Source organism: Phocoena sinus, chromosome 14 (assembly GCF_008692025.1).
Source record: "Phocoena sinus isolate mPhoSin1 chromosome 14, mPhoSin1.pri, whole genome shotgun sequence".
Lineage (NCBI taxonomy): Eukaryota > Metazoa > Chordata > Mammalia > Artiodactyla > Phocoenidae > Phocoena > Phocoena sinus.
The window spans coordinates 78,175,002-78,193,921 of record NC_045776.1 but is presented as its reverse complement, the minus strand read 5'-3'; the positions used below and the strand labels follow the sequence as shown (position 1 = coordinate 78,193,921).

Sequence of the window (18,920 nt, the reverse complement as noted above, 5' to 3'; positions counted from 1 at the left end):
GCCCCAGACCCCGTTAATGATATGCTGAGGGGTTTGGCTGGTGAAGGCTTTCAAGTGCAAGGGGACACAACCCCACACTTGAGGAAGCTGAGGGGCCGTGTGAGCCAGCGGCTCGGCTTAGCTCAAAATCCAGCAGACTTTGGGGAGAGGAAACGGTGCAAAGTCTAAGCATCAGTCTGGGGCTTCCCTTGGCAACCTTTGTGATAAAGGCTCTGAGAGGCTAGCTGGCAAATGGGCATCAATCAGGAGCCTTATGAGTACAGAGCTGTCCGCCAGATCCACACACAGGTGGCCAGAGGCTGGCGAAAGAAATAAGATGCATCTCCGCCCTCAAGGAGCCCATATTTGAGAATTAACTGGGAAGATGCTGATAAACAGTCCTCCTGACTCACAGATCGAAACTGGGACACGGTCCTTTAGAATTCCCTGCCCGCCCCCCGCCCCCCCGCCCCCCCAGATGGAGGATGTCAGGTCCTAGCCTGAGCTGGGGCACATAGACGTGGTTGGGAGTCTGTGGACCCGGCATCTGATCTTGGCTTTGCCACTGTGGCGTGCCTGCTTTGTGTTAGGTGCTGGGGATACAGGTTCTTCCCTTGTGTGTGGGGGGCACAGGCCATGGGGGAGACAGACATTCAGTAACCACATAAGTAAATGCAGAATTCACATAGTGCTGGGAGCACATGTAGCCTAGAGATCTGACTAGTTCTGAGGATTGGGGACAGTGTCTCTAAGGAAGTGATGCCTAAAGGTGAGTAGGTCTCCACTAACAGGATGGGGAATAGCGCCCCAGGCAGAGGGACAGCATGTGCAAAGGCCCTGAGGTGGATGACAACTTGGTGTGGTCAAGGACCAGGGAGATGACCAGAGTCAGAGGGTGACAAGGTGACGGTAAAGAAGTTGGAGAGAGGGTGCTGAGGGTGCTATGAAGCTTTTGTAAGCCACGGGAAGGGAGAACAATGGAAAACCTTTGGAAGTTTTTAAGCTGAGGGTGACATGATACAATGTACCATTTTTAAACATCACTTTAACTGCTGGGTAGAAAATACATTGTAAAGAATTAAAAGTCAGATGGTGTTATTCAGCCATTAAAATGAATGATGTTTTGATACATGCTACAACATGGATGAACCTCAAGAACATGACACTAAGTAAAAGAAGCCAGACGCAAAAGGTCACGTATTGGATGATTCATTCCATTTATATGAAATACCTGGAATAGGCAAATCCTTAGAGACAGAAAACATTAGTGATTGCCAGGGGCTGTAGCAAAGGGGAATGGAGAGTAATGGTTTCATGGGCAGAGGGTGTCCTTTGGGGATGGGGAAGATACTTGGGGGGCTAAATGGAGGTAGTGTTTGCACAGCACTGTGAGTACTTAATGCTATTGAGTTGTTTACTTTAAAACGGTTAACCGTATGTGAATTTGACCTCAATACAAAAAAAACAGAGCAAAGGGAAACAAAAGTGGGATTAGGATTTTAAGAGGCGGCAGCAGCAGTAGCTTAGGTGAGGGAGGAAGGTGGCTTGGTCCGGAACTGTGGGCTGGAGATGGAAAGTAATGAACCAACGTGAAGAGGTGACAATTCTCAGGATCCTTTTCGTTCAAATATGCTACGCAAATCAGGACGGTTGGAAGAACTTTGCTAGATGCCAGCGTTGGACTAGGCCTTTGCTGTCCCTGGTAAAACAAGCACATTTTCCTAGGTACAGTTTGTGGTCCAGCCTGCCATGCCAGAGAGCCCGTCCAGAAAGCGGCATGTCCACCCACTGCTGATACAGCCCCAGAGGATGGAGCTGCCCGTGCCAGCGTTTCATGTTGCTGCTTTCCCCAGAATTGGCCCCATTTCCAGAAAAATACATTTATGTAATAGACATCTAATATCTGTGAAGATCATGGAGAGGGTGTTCCTTTTAACGGCATCTGCAGGATATACTGAAAAATAGCCACTAAATTTTAGTCACGGCCACAGTCGTCAGACACAGTCGGCTGTGTCTGCTTTCCCCTCCAAGCATGTCTGGGTAATGAGCACAGATGGTAAAGGTGAATCCTACGTCCTGTCTACAAAGACTTTCTTGGTGGGTGGGAAGCGATATAGAATTTCCTTCCGCTTTCTCTGATTAAATAGCCATTCATCCTCCCACTTTCTCTTCTTCCTATCCTCTCTTCCTCCTTTCTTTCTATCCATCTTTCCATCCTACCATCCCCTCCTCCTTCATTGCATCCATCCATCCATCACCCTTTCATCCTTTGACCTTTTCACCCTTCCATCCATCCATCCATCCATTCTTCCTTCCATCCATCCTCCCCTTCTCCATCCTTCCATCTTCTCATTCTCTCTTTCATTCTATCCATTTGCCATCCCATTCTTTCATCTTCTTATCCTCTCTGTCCTTCATTCATTCCATCCTTCCATTTTTCACCCTTTTCCCCTCTATCCACCCATCCATCCATCCATCCATCCATCTGTCCAACTAACATTTATTTATACACACTCCTTCTCTGCTCCATCTGTGGCCATGAGTGCAGCAGCATTGAGCTACGATTACACCCGTGCTGGGTTAGACTTCCTTCTTCTTTTTATTTATTTTATTTTATTTAAAAATGTTTTATTGGAGTATAGTTGATTTACAATGTTGTGTTATTTTCTGCTGTACAGCAAAGTGAATCAGTTACACATATACATACATCCACTCTTTTTTAGATTCCTTTCCCATATAGGTCATTACAGAGTATTGAGAAGAGTTCCCTGTGCTGTACAGTAGGTCCTTATTAGTTATGTTTTACATATAGACTTGGTTCTTCTTGCATAAGGGATCTGGCCTCATCACTTAGTGGCCCAGTGCCTCAAGGCTGCCATCTGTGTTTGGGAGATCATCACGGTACCTATTGCTGCAGGGTTTGACTGCATCCTCTTCATCTGCCAAGGGTCGTGGTGGGTTGAGGGAGCTGCTGGATGTTTCAGGTGAAAAACATGGCTTGGCTTCTTCAAGGTTAAGCCCCTGCTCTACAGACAGCCAGTTGAACCTGGTCATAGTGATGTTAACATCAGGTCACCTGAACCCTCATTCTGTGCCGGGCCGCGTGCCAAGCACATGATCCCGTAGAATCGTCATCCATCCTTCTTAGGTAGGTGCTGTGGTTTCCCCCATCGTCCAGGTGAGAACACTGAGGCACGAAGAAAAGGTGAGTTCACTTTCCTGAGGTCACAGTCAGGACCCAGGCTCCAGACTCCCTGACCCCAAAGCCTGCGAGTGTAACTCCTACATTGCACTCCCTCTGTGTAGACGCCTCTGTGACTCTCCACCACTGAACGCTCGTGTGGGATGAAACGCCGCCACCCCCGCTGCCTGCTCTTCTGCAGCCACGGTTTGGGGTGAGCCGGCCAGCGCGTGCTGCTCTAGCAGGAGGCGCCTTCCTGGCTGCCGGTGCAGCGACCACGGGGGGCAACTCTGCAGGCACACGTGAACTCCTTAAAGCTGAGGGGCAGCAGACTCCTGGAGAGGGTGACTTTTAGGCTGCCTGTGTGGGAGGCCTCTAGTCTTAAATGAACACCCCTTCCTGGGCCCTCCATCCGGATCTGTGAACATTTCCGAGGCAGGTTTGCTTTGGCCACAAGAGGGCGCCCAACACCTGGCCACACCTGAACAGGGCACTGGGGGAGTTGCGGGGAAGGTGGTGAGGTTAATTTTGGAGCAAACTCTCTTCAACTGATCACCTAAACTCCTGAGGAAGGGGAGAAATGTTTCAGAACCAGCCCAAGAGGTACATTCTATTCAGCTGGGGCCGAGCTAGGGGCTGAGAGCTCCAACAACAAAAACCACAGGTTCCGACCCTCAAGGAGCTCAAAGGCCTGGAAGATGGAGAGTTAAAATGCAGCGTTATGAGTGGCCGTCTTCATCCAGATCGATCATTTAATAGACATTTCGTGAGCACCTACTGCGTGCCAGGCTCTGTGCTGGTTGCCAAAGATGGAGAAACAAACAATACAGAGTCACTGGCTTCAAAGACCCTCAGTCCACTTGGGAGACAGAGCCTAAAAGAACAAGTTTGGAAAATATAGGAAAGTGCAGCCACAGAGCTATAGAGAGAATATTTTAGGAGGATGGAGGAGGAACACCAACCCAAGCTAGGAGGAAAGGGGGAGTATCAGGGAAGGCTTCCTGGAGGAAGAACACTCAACCCTGGTTGGGATGGACTGGGGTGTCAAGGAAGGCTTCCTGGAGGAGAGGACACCAGAGTTGTAAAAAAACATATGGGGCCTTGACCCGACAAAGAAGGGGAGGGTTTCCCAGGCCGTGGGAAGTGCATAAGCCCAGTGCGAGGGAGCACAAAGTATGTGGCTGGAGCCCAGTGGGAGGGAGCCGGAGAGGGTGGCAGGGCCAGATGGAGGTGGGGAGTGGTTACTGGGTGCCACGCTAAGGAGATTGGGGCCCCCCGCTCTCACTGTGTGTGCTAGGGATACATTTCCCTCTCTTCTTTTTTCTGTCTCCCTTTCAGAGCCAAGAAGAAAAGCAAGCCGTTGAACCTCAAGATCCACAGCAGCGTGGGCAGCTGTGAGAATATCCCCTCCCAGCAGCGCTCCCCGCTGCTGTCAGAGCGCTCGCTCCGCTCCTTCTTTGTGGGACACGCGCCCTTCCTGCCCTCCACCCCTCCCGTCCACTCCGAGGCCAACTTCTCCTCAAGTAAGTCCCGGGCAGCTGCGCCTGCTGCCCTCCGCGCCCGGGGCGCACTCTCTTCTCTTTCTTCCGCGAAAATACTCGGGAAGTGCACGCGGAACACGCCTCATCCACGGTCCGCCTGCCACCTCCACCTGTGCCACTCATGCCCCTGGGGATGGTTTCGGAGAGAAGGGGGCATAATTGGGAGGCTGTTGTCATTGGTCCCATGTGCCTCCTCTTTTTAGGCCTGCAGGTGTGTAGGGATGACAGCGGGAAGCAAGCATGCAGGGCATTAAAGGAAACATCAGCCTTTGCTCTCCTCTGCTTCTCAGCAGTCCGGTCACAGGATTTTTCCTGGCCACTGTGGATAAGGCATCTCTGATTCAATGTTGTAATTTTCTCCCCCACCGCGGGTCAATGCGCATAACCTTTACATCTCAAAGATGGATTTGGGTTCAAACCGGGCTGAGCGTGGCCTGGAGTGGCTTACATTCTGCTCCCATGAATTTTGCAGCAAAGGGGTTATTCTTGGGAAAGGAAATGGAACTTTCTGGTGATCAAGAGCTGAGGTCTCTGAAGGTGTTTAATCTTCTCTGCCTAGAGGCCCCTTTTGCTGAACAGGCACAGATGTGGTCAGAGGGGAGCCCCTGAAAAAAGCCCAACCAGTCCGCCAGCCAAGACAAAAACGTTATTGCCTGGGAACTCAGGAAGAGGAGGGGGTGCTAGAATTTGTAGGAAATAACCCCTTGCCCTTAATACAGCCAGACTGTGTCCACATGTTGATTCTCTGATAGATGGTAAGTGTTGTTGACTGGGCACCAGTATGTGCTACTCACCCACATGTGTGATATCATTTAGTTCCTGCAACAATCAGTGGTACAGATGGATTATTCCCATGTTACAGATCAGGAAACTGAGGCTCCAGAAGGTCAGTGATCTTGCCCATGTTGTAGATTTTGAATCCAAATGCAAATCTAACCTGCATCCCGTCTTCCGGTCTCTATCTGGGTTTCAGTTTCCCCAACTGTACAATAAGAGACTCCACGCAGGTCCATTCCGGAGCTTAGAAACCCTAAGGCTTACCCAGTGAGTATGCAAAGTGGCTTTTCCTAGGCAGATCTTTTGACTCACTTAGAATGCTGATTTTGGAGTCTCCAGGCCAGGGCTGTTGGGAGAACACAGCTGCTGGCACCGGCTCCCCTATGCTTCCTACAGTCCCGATCTCATGTCACTCTGAGTTGCAGAGGAGAACTTCCTGCCTCTGGGCCCCAGTGCCAGCCTTCCTCCCATGACCCAGCCAAGGGAGCCTCTGAGGCTGTGTCCCTGCCAGTCTGAGTCTGTCCGCCCGTTTGTCACAGTCAGCTGTGGCTCTGGCTGTGCTGTGAAGGGTGGTGATCCTGCATCTTGTTACCCCTGATGGTAATGCCTGGAGTCAGCATTAGGAAGATTCCAGCTGCAGAGTGGCCGAGTCTTAGACCCTTGGGGTGCCTAGCCACCTCGGATGGGCTGCAAGAAGCACTTACCTCCTTGGGGCTCACCCTCCTTCCTTGGTCTGGGGGTGACAAACAGGGGGAGGGAGGGAGGTGAAGGAGCCCTGGCTTCTGAGGAATCTGTGTCTAAGGTTAGCTATGGACGAAACATAAGGTATTAGACTCGGCTGCTCAGTGTGGAAGATGCTGACTCAGGAGTGAGCCTGCTTCCCAGAGAAGTAGAGAACCACGGACTCACCTCTCCATCCTCGCTGTATTGATTTATCCCATGCTGCCTTCATGCATGCCATGTTACCCCCGTGGTATCTGATTGGATGCCCTCCACCCATGGACCACTTTTGGTCCAATAAGCTGTGTGTCTTTGGCTCCTTGGAGGGCATCTCTGATCCCAGCTGACTTAGGTAGCCTCTGTGATCCCTATAAAGAAGATTCTTCAGAATGAAAAAAATGCCACCTACAGCATCATGCATTACTGGCTGGCAGAAGTGATTCGGGGTCTGTAGCAACTAAGTGATGGCTGACATATCTTTGGGCACATCCCTGAACCCCGTGGGCCTGTTTCTACCCGGCAAGGATGTAGTGAGGACAAAATGAGGAAATCATGTAAATTTCCTAGCACAGGGGCCAGAGCTCAGAGCACTGAATCTCAATAGAGGGTAGCTCGGGGAGCTATTGCTGTACATTATGGGACGGGATAGCTTGTAACAGTGATGCAAATGGCGGTGATAATAGCAATGGCTTTTATTGTGCGTTGCCAATGCCCCAAGCCTCATCAGTTCAGGAGAGGCAATTTACTTCTGTTATTTTGTTTAAGCTTCAAGTCCTCCATCAGGTAGGTACTATTATGATCCCATTTTACAGATGAAGAAACTGGGGCTGAGAGATTTAAGTAACCGGCCCGAGGTCACAGGCCAGGAAGGAGGTGGAGTTTGCAGTCATTCTGAATCCGCCCGTCTGCAGTGCTGGGGTGTGAAATGGCCACGCTGTCTCCACTGGAACTTGCTTGCTCAACAAGTAGGGAGCTTCACTTGTTCAAGGTTTCTCTCTGGCACCCTTGCTTAGTTGGGGGATTTTATGGTGGGGGCCAGCCTTGCTCCAAGGATGCCTCTTGTTCACCAGAGCGTTGTGTTTGCCCAGCGATCAGCACCCGTGCTGGCTGGCAAACTATGACCCCGCCGGACTCTGGTGCTGATGTTTCGGGGACCCACCGTGCCAGGTGGTAGCCGTTCCTGTGGGGGCCAGGCAGCTGCAGAACGTGGCCAAAAGATGTCATCCTGAACATCTTTGGTAGAAGGTGAGGAATGATGGGGGACTTTTGCCACCTGCGGTTTTCTGGGAGTTTATTAGCTGCCTGGGGGTGGGAGGTTGAGCGCTTCAGGGCAGCAGCTACAAAAGCCAGCAAGTGACTGATGATACCTGGACATCCCCACCTTGGCCCCAGTGGCACCCGCTGGAGTTTGATACGAGGCCCCGATCTTATGAAATGCTGTCCTTCACCAGGTATTTGAAAGACAGCATGCCCTCGCCTCGCCCCAGCTCACCATGCCCTCTTCTCATCTCTTCTCCAAGCAACTCCTGTTCTTTGTCCTGGAGACACAGCGACAGGTACCTGACCCTCAGTTGAGGGCCCCGCCTCCTGTGCCCTGAGGCTGAGTCAGAAGCCTGATTTGTTAGGGTGGCAGCAGCAGGTAGCAGTAAAGACTGATGCAGCCGAGCTGTGGCCTCCCAAGGAGCCAGGCCCTGGGAGGGCTGTACAGAGACTCCGGATAGGGGTGATTATATATTGCGGTTTAATGATCCTTGAGACCAAGGTTCATTACCCTCCCTCCGCCTGGAAGAGGGGTAGGAGGAGTGTGTGTCTTGACAAAAATTGGCTGCCTGAACCATATTCTCATCTCCGAATCAGGAGAGATTTTGAGAAATTTGTGTCTGACCTGATTCAGTGGTGGCAATTCCAAGGGGAAAACATATATCCTGTTGGAGTGACCTGAAGGACTTTTCTCCCCAAGAATGAGCCAGCGGAAAGCCTGCTCCCACTGCCCTCACCCAGGAGACACAAGAAGCACCCGTGTCCCGTGTCACCTGGCATCTTTGCTATATTCAGAAACCAGCAGGTCGCTAACACGTACTGACCTTCTGCCCTTGCCAGGCAGGTGCTGGTGTAGGTGCTTTACAGGCGTTCAGATATATACACCTGGGAACAAGTGAAATGACACAGAAAGTTTCATAATGAAACATTCGCTCCTTGCACCATCCCTCTCCCAATCCTGCCTTTTTTTTTTTTTTTTTTTTTTTTTTGAGGTACGCGGACCTCTCACTGTTGTGGCCTCTCCCGTTGTGGAGCACAGGCTCCGGATGCGCAGGCTCAGCGACCATGGCTCACGGGCCCAGCCGCTCCGCGGCATGTGGGATCTTCCCGGACCGGGGCACGAACCCATGTCCCCTGCATCGGCAGGCGGACTCTCAACCGCTGCGCCGCCAGGGCAGCCCCCAATCCTGCTTTTAAAAAACCCTTTCTGTGTCTGCTTCTTCTGGTGGACACTTCCACAATTTAAACTAGGTTGTACCAGGTTGTTGTGCTCAAAGCGTGTCCCAGAGCAGCACCACCTGAAAGCTCGTGAGAAATGCAGATGCTTACTTTCCTCCTTCCAGACCCGCTGCATCAGAAGCCCTGGGGAGTGTCTAGGATTCTCTATTTCACCAGCCCTCCAGGGGATTTTACATGTGAACATTTGAGCATCACTCGGTTATATGTCATTTTTTTTAAAGCTTCTTTTGGAAATAGTTTCAAACTTATAGAAAAGTTGCAAAAACAATACAGAAGATTCCTGTACCCCTTAAACTCAGAATCACTAGTTTTTAACATTTCTTTACATTTGCTTCCTCTCTCCAGTTCCCCTGCCCCCAACCCTGATTTCTCTCTCTCTCTCTCTCTCCCCCTCTCTCTCTCTCTCTCTCTCTCCCCCTCCCTCCTTTTGGTGGACCATTTGAGGCTAGGTTGTGTACTCTCTTATATAACCACACAGAGTTACCAGATTTAGTCAGCTTATCTGATCAAGACTGTCATCTAACCATCTTCCAATTTCAGCAATTTGTCTCAATAGCGTCCTTTAGAGCATTTTTTTTTTTTCTGGCGCAGGATTCAGTATGGGGTCACCTACTGCATTTAGCGGTTGTGTCAAGGGCTTTTGTCAAGGAACAGTTCCTTAGCCCTTGTCATTTGTGACTTTGATATTTCTGAAGAGCAGGGACCAGCTGCTTTAGAGAATGTCCCTCAGTGTGGGTTTGTCTGATCTCTTCTCATGGTTGGACTCAGGCCGTGCAGTCTTGGCGGGACTTCTGTGTAAGTGGTGCTGTGTTTTACCTTGTGCAGACCCTCTTTGTGGGCCCAGGGCTGCCAGATCTTTGACTTTTTCAAAAGAAGTCAGAGACCGTGACGTTTATGAGAAGACTCCCAGTTTTAAAATGTAAGCAGCCAGTGAAAAATCTTTCAATGATACGTGAACCCGTTTAAATAACCCCATGGGCTTGTGGGTCCTATTTGGTCTTGGGGTTCCCAGTTTTTAACCTCTGCTCTAGAACCATGGAGGTCGGAACTGGTAGGTGCCTCAAAAATCACTGAGTGCAAGCTCTCGTTTTACAGATGGAGAAACTGAGGCCAGAGAGTGGAAGGGACTTGCCCAGGATTACAGAGCTGGGGTTTGAACCTAGGTCTCCTGGGGCCTAACTAATGGTTCCCTCCATTACACCAAGATGGTTGCAAAACTGAGGCTTCTGAAAGTGTACTGAAAGTGCCCGAGAGGAGGGAAACAGTGCCTTCATTTAAAAGATGACATGTTTTGTTTGTACGGGGGCACTGGTGCTGTGTGTGTGCGTGTCGGGGGAGTGCATGCAGGTAGGTATGTATGTTTTATGTGAGGCTACTGCTGGATCAATTAATTAATTAATTAATTTATGGCTGTGTTGGGTCTTCATTTCTGTGCGAGGGCTTTCTCTAGTTGTGCCAAGCGGGGGCCACTCTTCATCGCGGTGCGCGGGCCTCTCACTGTCGCGGCCTCTCTTGTTGCGGAGCACAGGCTCCAGACGCGCGGGCTCAGTAATTGTGGCTCACGGGCCCAGTTGCTCCGCGGCATGTGGGATCCTCCCAGACCAGGGCTCGAACCCGTGTCCCCCGCATTGGCAGGCAGACTCTCAACCACTGCACCACCAGGGAAGCCCCTACTGCTGGATTTTTATCAACTCCCTCTTCTCTGGTCGGCCCGTATATTTTGGAATTCCTGCCTTAGCACAAAGAGTTTGGGCTCAGCATGCAATGGGCAACCTTAGACCTTTTGTTATGATTGCTCCCACCAGGAATTGTGGCAGCAAAAATCGGTTGGCAAGTGGTTGGTGCTAGGAGCCAGGGGGTGCATCTGTGCTTCTTGGAGTGAGCCCTGATTCTCAGTCAGGTACACACTGGCGGCACGGGCATCCCGTTCCCTGTCATCAGGACCTGTGTCTGATTGTGCCTTTGTCCTAGTAACAACCCCTCCTGCACAGATAAGTATTTTTGAACGGACAGTACCATTTCTGAGCATTCACTTTGTGGCCAGCATTGTGGGCCTTCAGCCACTCAGGATCTAGAGAGGAAAGGAGAGAGGATTCTGCTTGTTGCCCTCCAGAGCTGTAGAGCTGGCTGGTTTGGGCATCACTGAGGCAGGAGCTGAAGTTGCTAGACTTCGATGTAGTCTTTGGGATTTTACGGATGGCTCTCCTGCTTTAACTGACCAGAGAAGCAGGCTCCCAAGCAAAACTGCCAAAAACTATTTTGTTAATCAGAAAATAAGCAGGTCTTTATCGCTGTACGATGGTGGTAGTATGGACATGTGTCTTGGTTTCAAGTGACAGTAAACAAACTTGAGCTTTTTTTTTAGTGTCGAGGTCATTTATTGGCACATGTAGCTGAAAAGTCCAGGGGTTGCATGAGCTTCAGGCTTGGCTGGATCTAGGGGCTCAGTTCATGTCAGGACTCCATATCTCTCAGCTCTGCTCTTCTCCAGGTATGGCTTCACCCTTAGGCTTTCCATGTGGTGGCGATATGGCCTTAGGAGTCTCAGCCCCTTCCCTCTTCTGGTCCACAGTAATGAGATTGTTTAAGTCTGAGATTCACTGAGTCAACCAGCGTGACCACATGCCACCTCTGAACCAACTGGTAGGGCCAGGGAAATGGGATGGAAATTTACTGGCTTAACCCTGGGCTGTGATCTTTACTTTTGGGCTTAGAAATGGAGGATTTTGGAACATGAATGCTGGGGAAGCTGACAATCAGTGTCCATTAGAGTAAAAATGATTAACGAGGGTCCCTGTCCTCAGGGGCTTTGAGGAGCTTCTTCCTGGCCAGATTAGTTCATGATCCAAGATAGTGGGGCCATGTCTCCCCTATTGTACAGGCAACCCTTTCCTTTTTCTGTGTCTCCCTTGGGCTGTGTTTCTCAGTGATCCCTGGCAAGGAATTTCTTTTCTATCCCTCTGACACTCCTGGGGGGTCTCCAGGAAGCACACAACCTGCCAGGGAAGGTTAACCCCCGGTTCCAGGAGGAGACTCAGCTCCACTCTCAAGGTGAAGCCGTAGCATCCTGGCATTAGCCAGGCACGGAATTGAGAGTTACACAAACCTGGGTTTGAATCTCATTTCTGCCATTTATTAGCTAACACCTCTGAGCCTCAGTTTCCCCATCTTCAAAATGGGCCTAATAGGCCTTTCTTGTGGAGTGGTTATCAGGATGAAATAAAAGGATGCTGAGCACCGTGCCTGGTGCCTAGGAAGCATCACCTGTGTTGCTGTGGTCATCGATACTATTATACAGCGTTGGGGTTTCGGTCAACTTTGGTCCTCCCTGGTTGCTGCTGGACATCAGTCCACCCCCCACCATACCTAAATGGAACCATCACTACTGATTGAATTCCTGACGTGTAAAGTGTGATACTGAGTGTATCAGTCCTTGTGGGCTGTTAGGGTCCTTGTGCCCATACCTGCCATAAACGACATGTCCTTTGCTACTTCTTTTCTTTTCACAGACGTAGGGTCTGCTCTTCTTCTCATCCCCAGGACTGTGCTCCCGGGCTCCCCTCCTGACCTTTCCTGTCACTCAAGTGCCACACAGGCTGTCCTGCTCTAGGGTGTAGCTCTGATAACTCTAATTTTCATCCCAGGCATTTTACCTATCTGTTACTCCTTTTGAGTAGGAAGCGTCCTCCTTCTCCAAAGAACAGGCTGCTTCCTAGGCCTCAGGGGGTCCTGTCACAGCCCCCCATCCCTACTGGCCTGGGGAAATCCCGGCATTTCCGTGCCGCCTTTAGCCTCAGCACTTCCTGGAAACCACAGCAGCCGCTGTGAATATTTAGGCCAGGGCTCAGCTACTTTTTCTGTAAAGGTCCAGAGAGCAAATATTGCCTTCCAGCTTTGCAAGTCGACAGTCTCAACGACTAACTCTTCGATAGTGTCGTGAACACAGCCTTAGGTAACCGAAGGGGCAGGGCTGTGTCCCAATAAAGCTTTATTTACAAAACAGGCAGTGGGCTGACTTGGGCTCAGACTTCAGAGCTAAACAAGACCGCGTTTCAGAGCCCAGCTTTGCCCCCTACTGGCTGGGAGGCCTCGGGTGAGTGAGGTCTCTGAGCTGCAGTTTCTCATCTGCAAAGTTAGGAGAACGGTCGGGTCTCCCTCATAGGGCAGTTGTAAGATTAAATGAGAGAACGCCTGTAAACTGCTAGCACAGGGCCAGGCACATGGTGAGCAGGCAATAAGTGTCAGCAATGACTATTTATACAATGTTACTAATGTGTGTATCTGTTATATATAACACATATACGTTATATATGTTACACACGCACACACACACACACACACACACACACACACACACAGAACTGAAGCAGTGTGGTTTTTGGTGAGGCTTCTCCACTCACCTTATTTAATGAGGCCGCTTGGTCCCCATGAGAAACCAACGTTTTTCTCCAAGGCCCCATTTCCTGTCAGGGGCTGCCATGCCCACAGCCCAGCTGATCCACACTGAGGTGACTGCCCCTTCACAACCCTTTCTGAGCAGTCTGGGATTCTGTTTCCATGGGCATTGGATGGGGAGGCAGACTATAAATCGAGGTTTGCACCAAGGACAAACAGCCTCTGCTCACATGTGAACTTAATTCAGATGTATGGTGTGGGGGATCCAGGCATCTGGACAGAGGCGGTAGCCCTTTGGTACCCAGTTTCTCGTCCTTTTGGAAATCCCACAGAACCTGGACAAAGGAGTGAGGGTTATTGGCGAAAGAGGGGTACCTGGCTTAGAGACCTCCAAGACTGCATTTGTCAGGGCTTTTTCTGGTGCAGAGACCCACCACATACCAGCTTCAGCAAATAAAAGGGAACTTTCTGGTTTAGGTACTGAAAAAAAATCTAGACATAAACAAGGGCTTCAGGAATGGCTGGATCCAGGAGCTCAGGGTCATCAAGCCATGTTCTTTTTCTCTCCCATCTCACAGTCCTGCTTTCCTCCTTATGGGTGTCATTCTCAGTTAGGCTCTCCCTTCATGGTGACCCTTGGCTGCTTCAGGCTTCCATCTTTATAGATCTAAGTGCATCAACCCCACTGAACCAATTGGATTGCGATGAAGGGGAATAGATCTCCAAGGAACACCTGGATGATGTAACTCCCAGAACAGAGATGCTGAGCAGGCAAGAGCAACAACTGCCCCTATAAAAAGCCACTGATTGATGGGTTGGGTACCTGTGATTCATGCTCTCACTTGTTTCTCTCCTCATTGAGTAGCTAGGGAGATGAACAATTACTAATTCAGAAAAAGAGAATGAACCTATTTGATGAGTTTTATTTCCTTTTCTGTCTACTTGAGATTCCTACTTTCAGAGGGTGTCAGAAATCTTTCTTTTCCCCTTCACCGTCGACTTCCAGCTGGCTGTGAAATAAGAAGGAACTACTTCTAGCCCGGTGGTTCCAACCTTGGCTGTATATCCCAATCACCTGGGTGAGGGGGGCTTTTCAAAATTCTGATTCCCAGGCTGCAACCCTGTCCAGTGACATCAGAGCCACTGGAGGGTGAGGCCCAGGCATCAGTACTTTTTATGCTCCCCGGGTGATTGCAATGTGCAGCCAGGGCCGAGAATCACCGATCCAGCGGGAGTGGCCAGCGTATTCAGAAGCTATCCTAGACAGGCGGAGGTAAGCTCTTGTAGGATTTTCTGAACACCTATGTCATCAGTGTAGGTGCTGCAAACTTTCTCTTCTCATCTCAAGCTCTGGATATAAATAGAAGACAGGTTTTGGTCTGCAGCGTCATCCCATGTGATTTACAGGTGTTGGGGTCCTGCCAGGGCCGTGATTCACCGCTGCCATTCCTGCTTGCTAACACACTGATTACTGCCAGATTATCTGGTCTCCTTGCTGCATCTTCAGCCAGGTGGGCACCGAGGCGTCAGCACAGGCCTCTGAATGCACATTTGCAGAGGTGGAGGAAGTGGGTGGGCAGACAGGTGTGAAATACAGACAGGACTGTGGTTCCTGGGGCGGATGACAGACAGATCAGGCTATGGGGACAGCGCCAATGAGGAGACTTGGACAGCTGTCCAGAGGGCCTCAAATATCTGCTTTTCCCCTCCTGGGTCATTCATTCATTCAGTGCTTGTGAAGGGCTTACAAAGTCAGGAGCTGTGCAGAAGTCTCAGAATCAAATTGTTGACCCCATACCTAAGGTTTAAGCAGGAGGAAACCCTGCAGTTCCTAAATGCTGGCGCTAATGGGTCAGCTGCCTCTGAACCTCTTTCCCATCCCATTCTCTGAGGCTGGGCCCAGAGTCTGGGTATTGAACAAGCTCCCTTGGAATTATGTCACAGAGTCCAGCCCCCAGAGGAGGGTTAGGGCCTGGGGCTGTTTTCAACTGGCTTCCAGCCAGATTTTTAAAAAAGGACAAGAAACAAACTGTGTTTCCATGAAGTAGGTTAGTGAACTTAATAAACAGCCCTTTAGTTTGAGATAACATCCATCAAAACTTTTTGGTGTTAAATGTCCTTTTTAAAGTGAAATGATGGGTAATTATAGAGGGTGATTGTTTTTTACATAGTGTCCTTACTTAGAAACAGACGTGGCTAACTCTAAGCAGTCTCCCATTTATTAAATTTCTATAAAATTCAAGTCAGGAATCCTTTCTCTAGACTGGAGTTTTAAAGGTTGATTATTAATATTATTGAACAATAAAACCCCTTCTTCAAAAAGAAGCTTATATAAACCCCCAGTATATGAATCAGCAGGTTGAAAGGGCAGTTGTTCTGGGTTATGTCCATCAGGGGGCTTTGTGTACCATCCCCGAGTCCCCTCAGTGGTGGCCTCTGAGACACGTCTTTGAAATTCAGTTTGGAGCTGCTATCCTGGAAATTTCTTTAAATGATGATTTGAGTGGGAACCCAAGGCTCTAGGACAGACGGTGTTTTCCCAAACTCCTGATTCCTGATTGGGTCCACTCATCCCAAGGCCAACGTGTCAGTGATGAATTAAAAAGACCCTCCCATCCCCCACCAACCCCAGAATGCACTTAGCACTAAGGTGCCAGGGGGTGTGGTATTCATTGTAACAACCCTGATGTTCTCACTTTGAAAAACAAGAAGAGCATGGTTTAGGGAAGTGACGCACTTTCTCAGGGTTACCAAGAGGGAGGAAGGACTTGGGGTCAGGACTTGGTTTACCTTGAGGTCCAGAGCGCTTTTCTGCTTTCCCTTATGCTACAAAGCCAGCTCTGGCGTGTCGGAAGGAACTTTGAAAATATTCAGGAGCTATGGCTTTTCCAACAGTATAACTTTTGAGTTGATCTCTTCAAGAGCCATTCCTGCATCTGTCCACCCAACCAAAAATATTTCAGAGTGCCTCCTCTCTGTGTGGGTACCAGAGATATGGAGATGTATAGACATTCAAGATCTCCATCTTCACGGAACATCCAGACTGCCGGGGGAGACAGAGATGAGCCAATTTCGGTGGTAATGAGAGCTGTAGAGTGGATGTCCAGGATGCTATGCAAATTAAACCAGAGGCGCGATGATGGGGGTGGGGCAGAGCAGGGATGCCTAGTCAAGCCAGGGAACCAAGGAAGACTTTCATGAGCAAGGGCTGTTTATGCTGAGACTTGAAGGCTAAGTAGGGTTAGCCAGATGACGAATGGGATGGACATGCATTTAAGGCAGAAGGAACAGCCCAGGCTGAAAGCGTTGGACAGGTTTCAGGAACCCAGGAGCCTGTGGATGAGGCAAGGCAGAGAAAAAGAGGTGAGACTGGCAAGGCGAGCTGGAGCCAGATCTGGGATTTTAGTTTAGTATCTGGGGTTTAATTTCAGTGCTGAGGGAAGCTTCTAAACCTCAGGCTCCCGCACTGACTCACCTGTGCAGTTTCTACCCTTCCCTTCGGTGGCATCTTCCGCTCTCTGACAGGTGGATCTGTTATGGGTTGAATTGAGATCCCCCCAAAGGTATGTTGCAGTCCTAGCCCCCAGTACAGAATATGCTTTTATTTGGAAAGGGGGTCATTGCAGACATAATCAGTTAAGATGAGGTCATACTGGAGCAGGATGGGCCCTTCATCCAATATGACCGGTGTCCTTCTAAGAAGGGGGAAGTTTGGACACCAAGGCAGAAACATACAAGGGGAATGCCATGTGACCATGGAGGCAGAGATTGGAGGGATGCTGCTGCAAACCAAGGAGCTCCCAAGATCGATGGCCACCACCACCAGAAGCTGGAGGAGGTAAGGAAGGGCTGCTTTTAGCCACAGGGGGCACGTGACCCTGCCGACACCTTGATTTCAGGTTTCTGGCCTTTAAAACTGTGAGAGAATATATCTCTGCTGTTTTAAGCCACCCAATTTGGGGTACTTTGTTACGGCAGCCCCAGGACACTAACATGCGTCCGTAAGGGGTACATCTTCAGCCCTGACATTTGCGAGCGCGATGCTCATGAGTCAGTCTCCCGGTGACTGTATAATCAGTCTGGGAGTAAACTGGGTGCTTTTTGGGGAAATGACATGAGCTCTTCTCAGCTGTGAAATTGCTCATCAGTCAGTGCGTTCGAGTGATCACCTCGCAGATGGCCTCCTAGTGACCATAAAGAGTTAGTGCTGCTTCGCAAGATGCCCCGCTGGCCCCATGGACGGCTGTTTGCCACGCAAGAGAATCTGGACCTGCATCCCTCAGGGACTCCTGGCGGAGGAGGGGGTGGAAACCAATTAGACACAGCTGTTGCTGCCCACCTCAGGCACGAGGGTCTATACTGCCTGCAACACTATGGGAATAAGCTCTTTGGATTAAGCCATTTTCCCAGCCAAAAAAGCTTCAGCGGAAGCCCATTTGCATCCTGTCGTCACCCCACTTTCTGATTTAATGGTAAACTGGGTAAGGCACTTCTTAAATCACAGAGGACACCCGCCAGTCAGATGCTGGCGCCTATGGAATGGGTGTTGAATGGATTAGAAACCCACAGTGTGAGTCGGGGTCTGCCATTCCTCACTGTGCAGTGTTGGCTGGGTTAGTCAACCTCTCTGAGACTCAGTTTCCCCATTGGAAAGTGAAGATTCTGCTACTTCCCCCACAGCAGCATGATAAAGATTAAATTCAAGAATGGATGGCAAAGTGCCTTCTGTACTGAAGAATTCTGCTCCATTGGTGATGGCTGATCGAGAGGACTGCCAGGCAGGCTGACAGAGGCTTTTTTTTTTTTAATTTTTATTGAAGTATAGTTGATTTACAATGTTGTGTTAGTTTCAGGTGTACAGCAGTGATTCAGTTATGCATATTATATATCTGTTCTTTTTCAGATTCTTTTACATTATATGTTATTAGAAGATATTGAGTATAGTTCTCTGTGCTATACAGTAGGACCTTGGTTATCTATCTTATATACAGTAGTATCAGTAAATCCCAAATTCTTAATTTATCTCCTCCCCTTTCCCCTTTGGTAACCATAAGTTTGTTTTCTATGTCTGTGAGTCTATTTCTGTTTTGTAAATAAGTTCATTTGTATCATTTTTTTTTTAGATTTCACATAGAAGTGATATCATATGATATTTGTCTTTCTCTTTCTGACTCACTTCACTTAGTATGGCAATCTGTAGGTCCATCCATGTTGCTGTAAATGGCATTATTTCATTCTTTTTAATGGCTGAGTAATACTCCAGTGTGTGTGTGTGTGTGTGTGTGTGTGTGTGTGTGTGTGTGTGTGTGTGTATAATATATATATATGTATATATATATATATATCACATCTTCTTTATCCACTCATCCTGACAGGATGGAGTGAAGCCCCCCACCCCTCTGTTTGGGGTTCGTGGTAGGAAACAGCCCTTGATCTTACTGAAAATGACTGATAAATGGTGGCTGCAGGGAGATCTCCCAACCCAATGCTGTTTTGGGTGTTCTTCTCACTGTTTTTTCCTTTCTCTGAAATATTTTTAAAATATATATCCCAAATGAAAAATGGTGTATTTGCATTTATACCTAATACGTATGTGTATGTGCTGATATGTGTATGTTTATAATCTATATACACTCTAAAGAGTAATAATAAAATGTTAATGCAATATTTTAAAATAACAGGTGGGCAAACTATGACCTGTGGGCTGGCTGCCTGTTTTTGTTAATAACGTTTTATTCAAACCAGAGCTGGGATTAGTGAGTGGCAAGTGAGGCAAGGTCATGTAAGTACTTATATAAAAGTTTGATATTTTGTTTCTCATGGATTTT

The 18,920-nt window shown here is 49.0% G+C and overlaps 1 protein-coding gene across 1 annotated transcript in view; it reads left to right on the top strand.

Moving 5' to 3' along the window:
* Window positions 1–18,920, top strand: part of KSR2 (kinase suppressor of ras 2) — a 327,436-nt gene that overhangs the window by 154,519 nt on the left and 153,997 nt on the right. Inside the window, exon 4 of the mRNA XM_032602629.1 lies at window positions 4,499–4,683. Within this exon, the coding sequence (XP_032458520.1) occupies window positions 4,499–4,683 (185 nt within the window). The remainder of the gene's footprint in view (window positions 1–4,498; window positions 4,684–18,920) is intronic.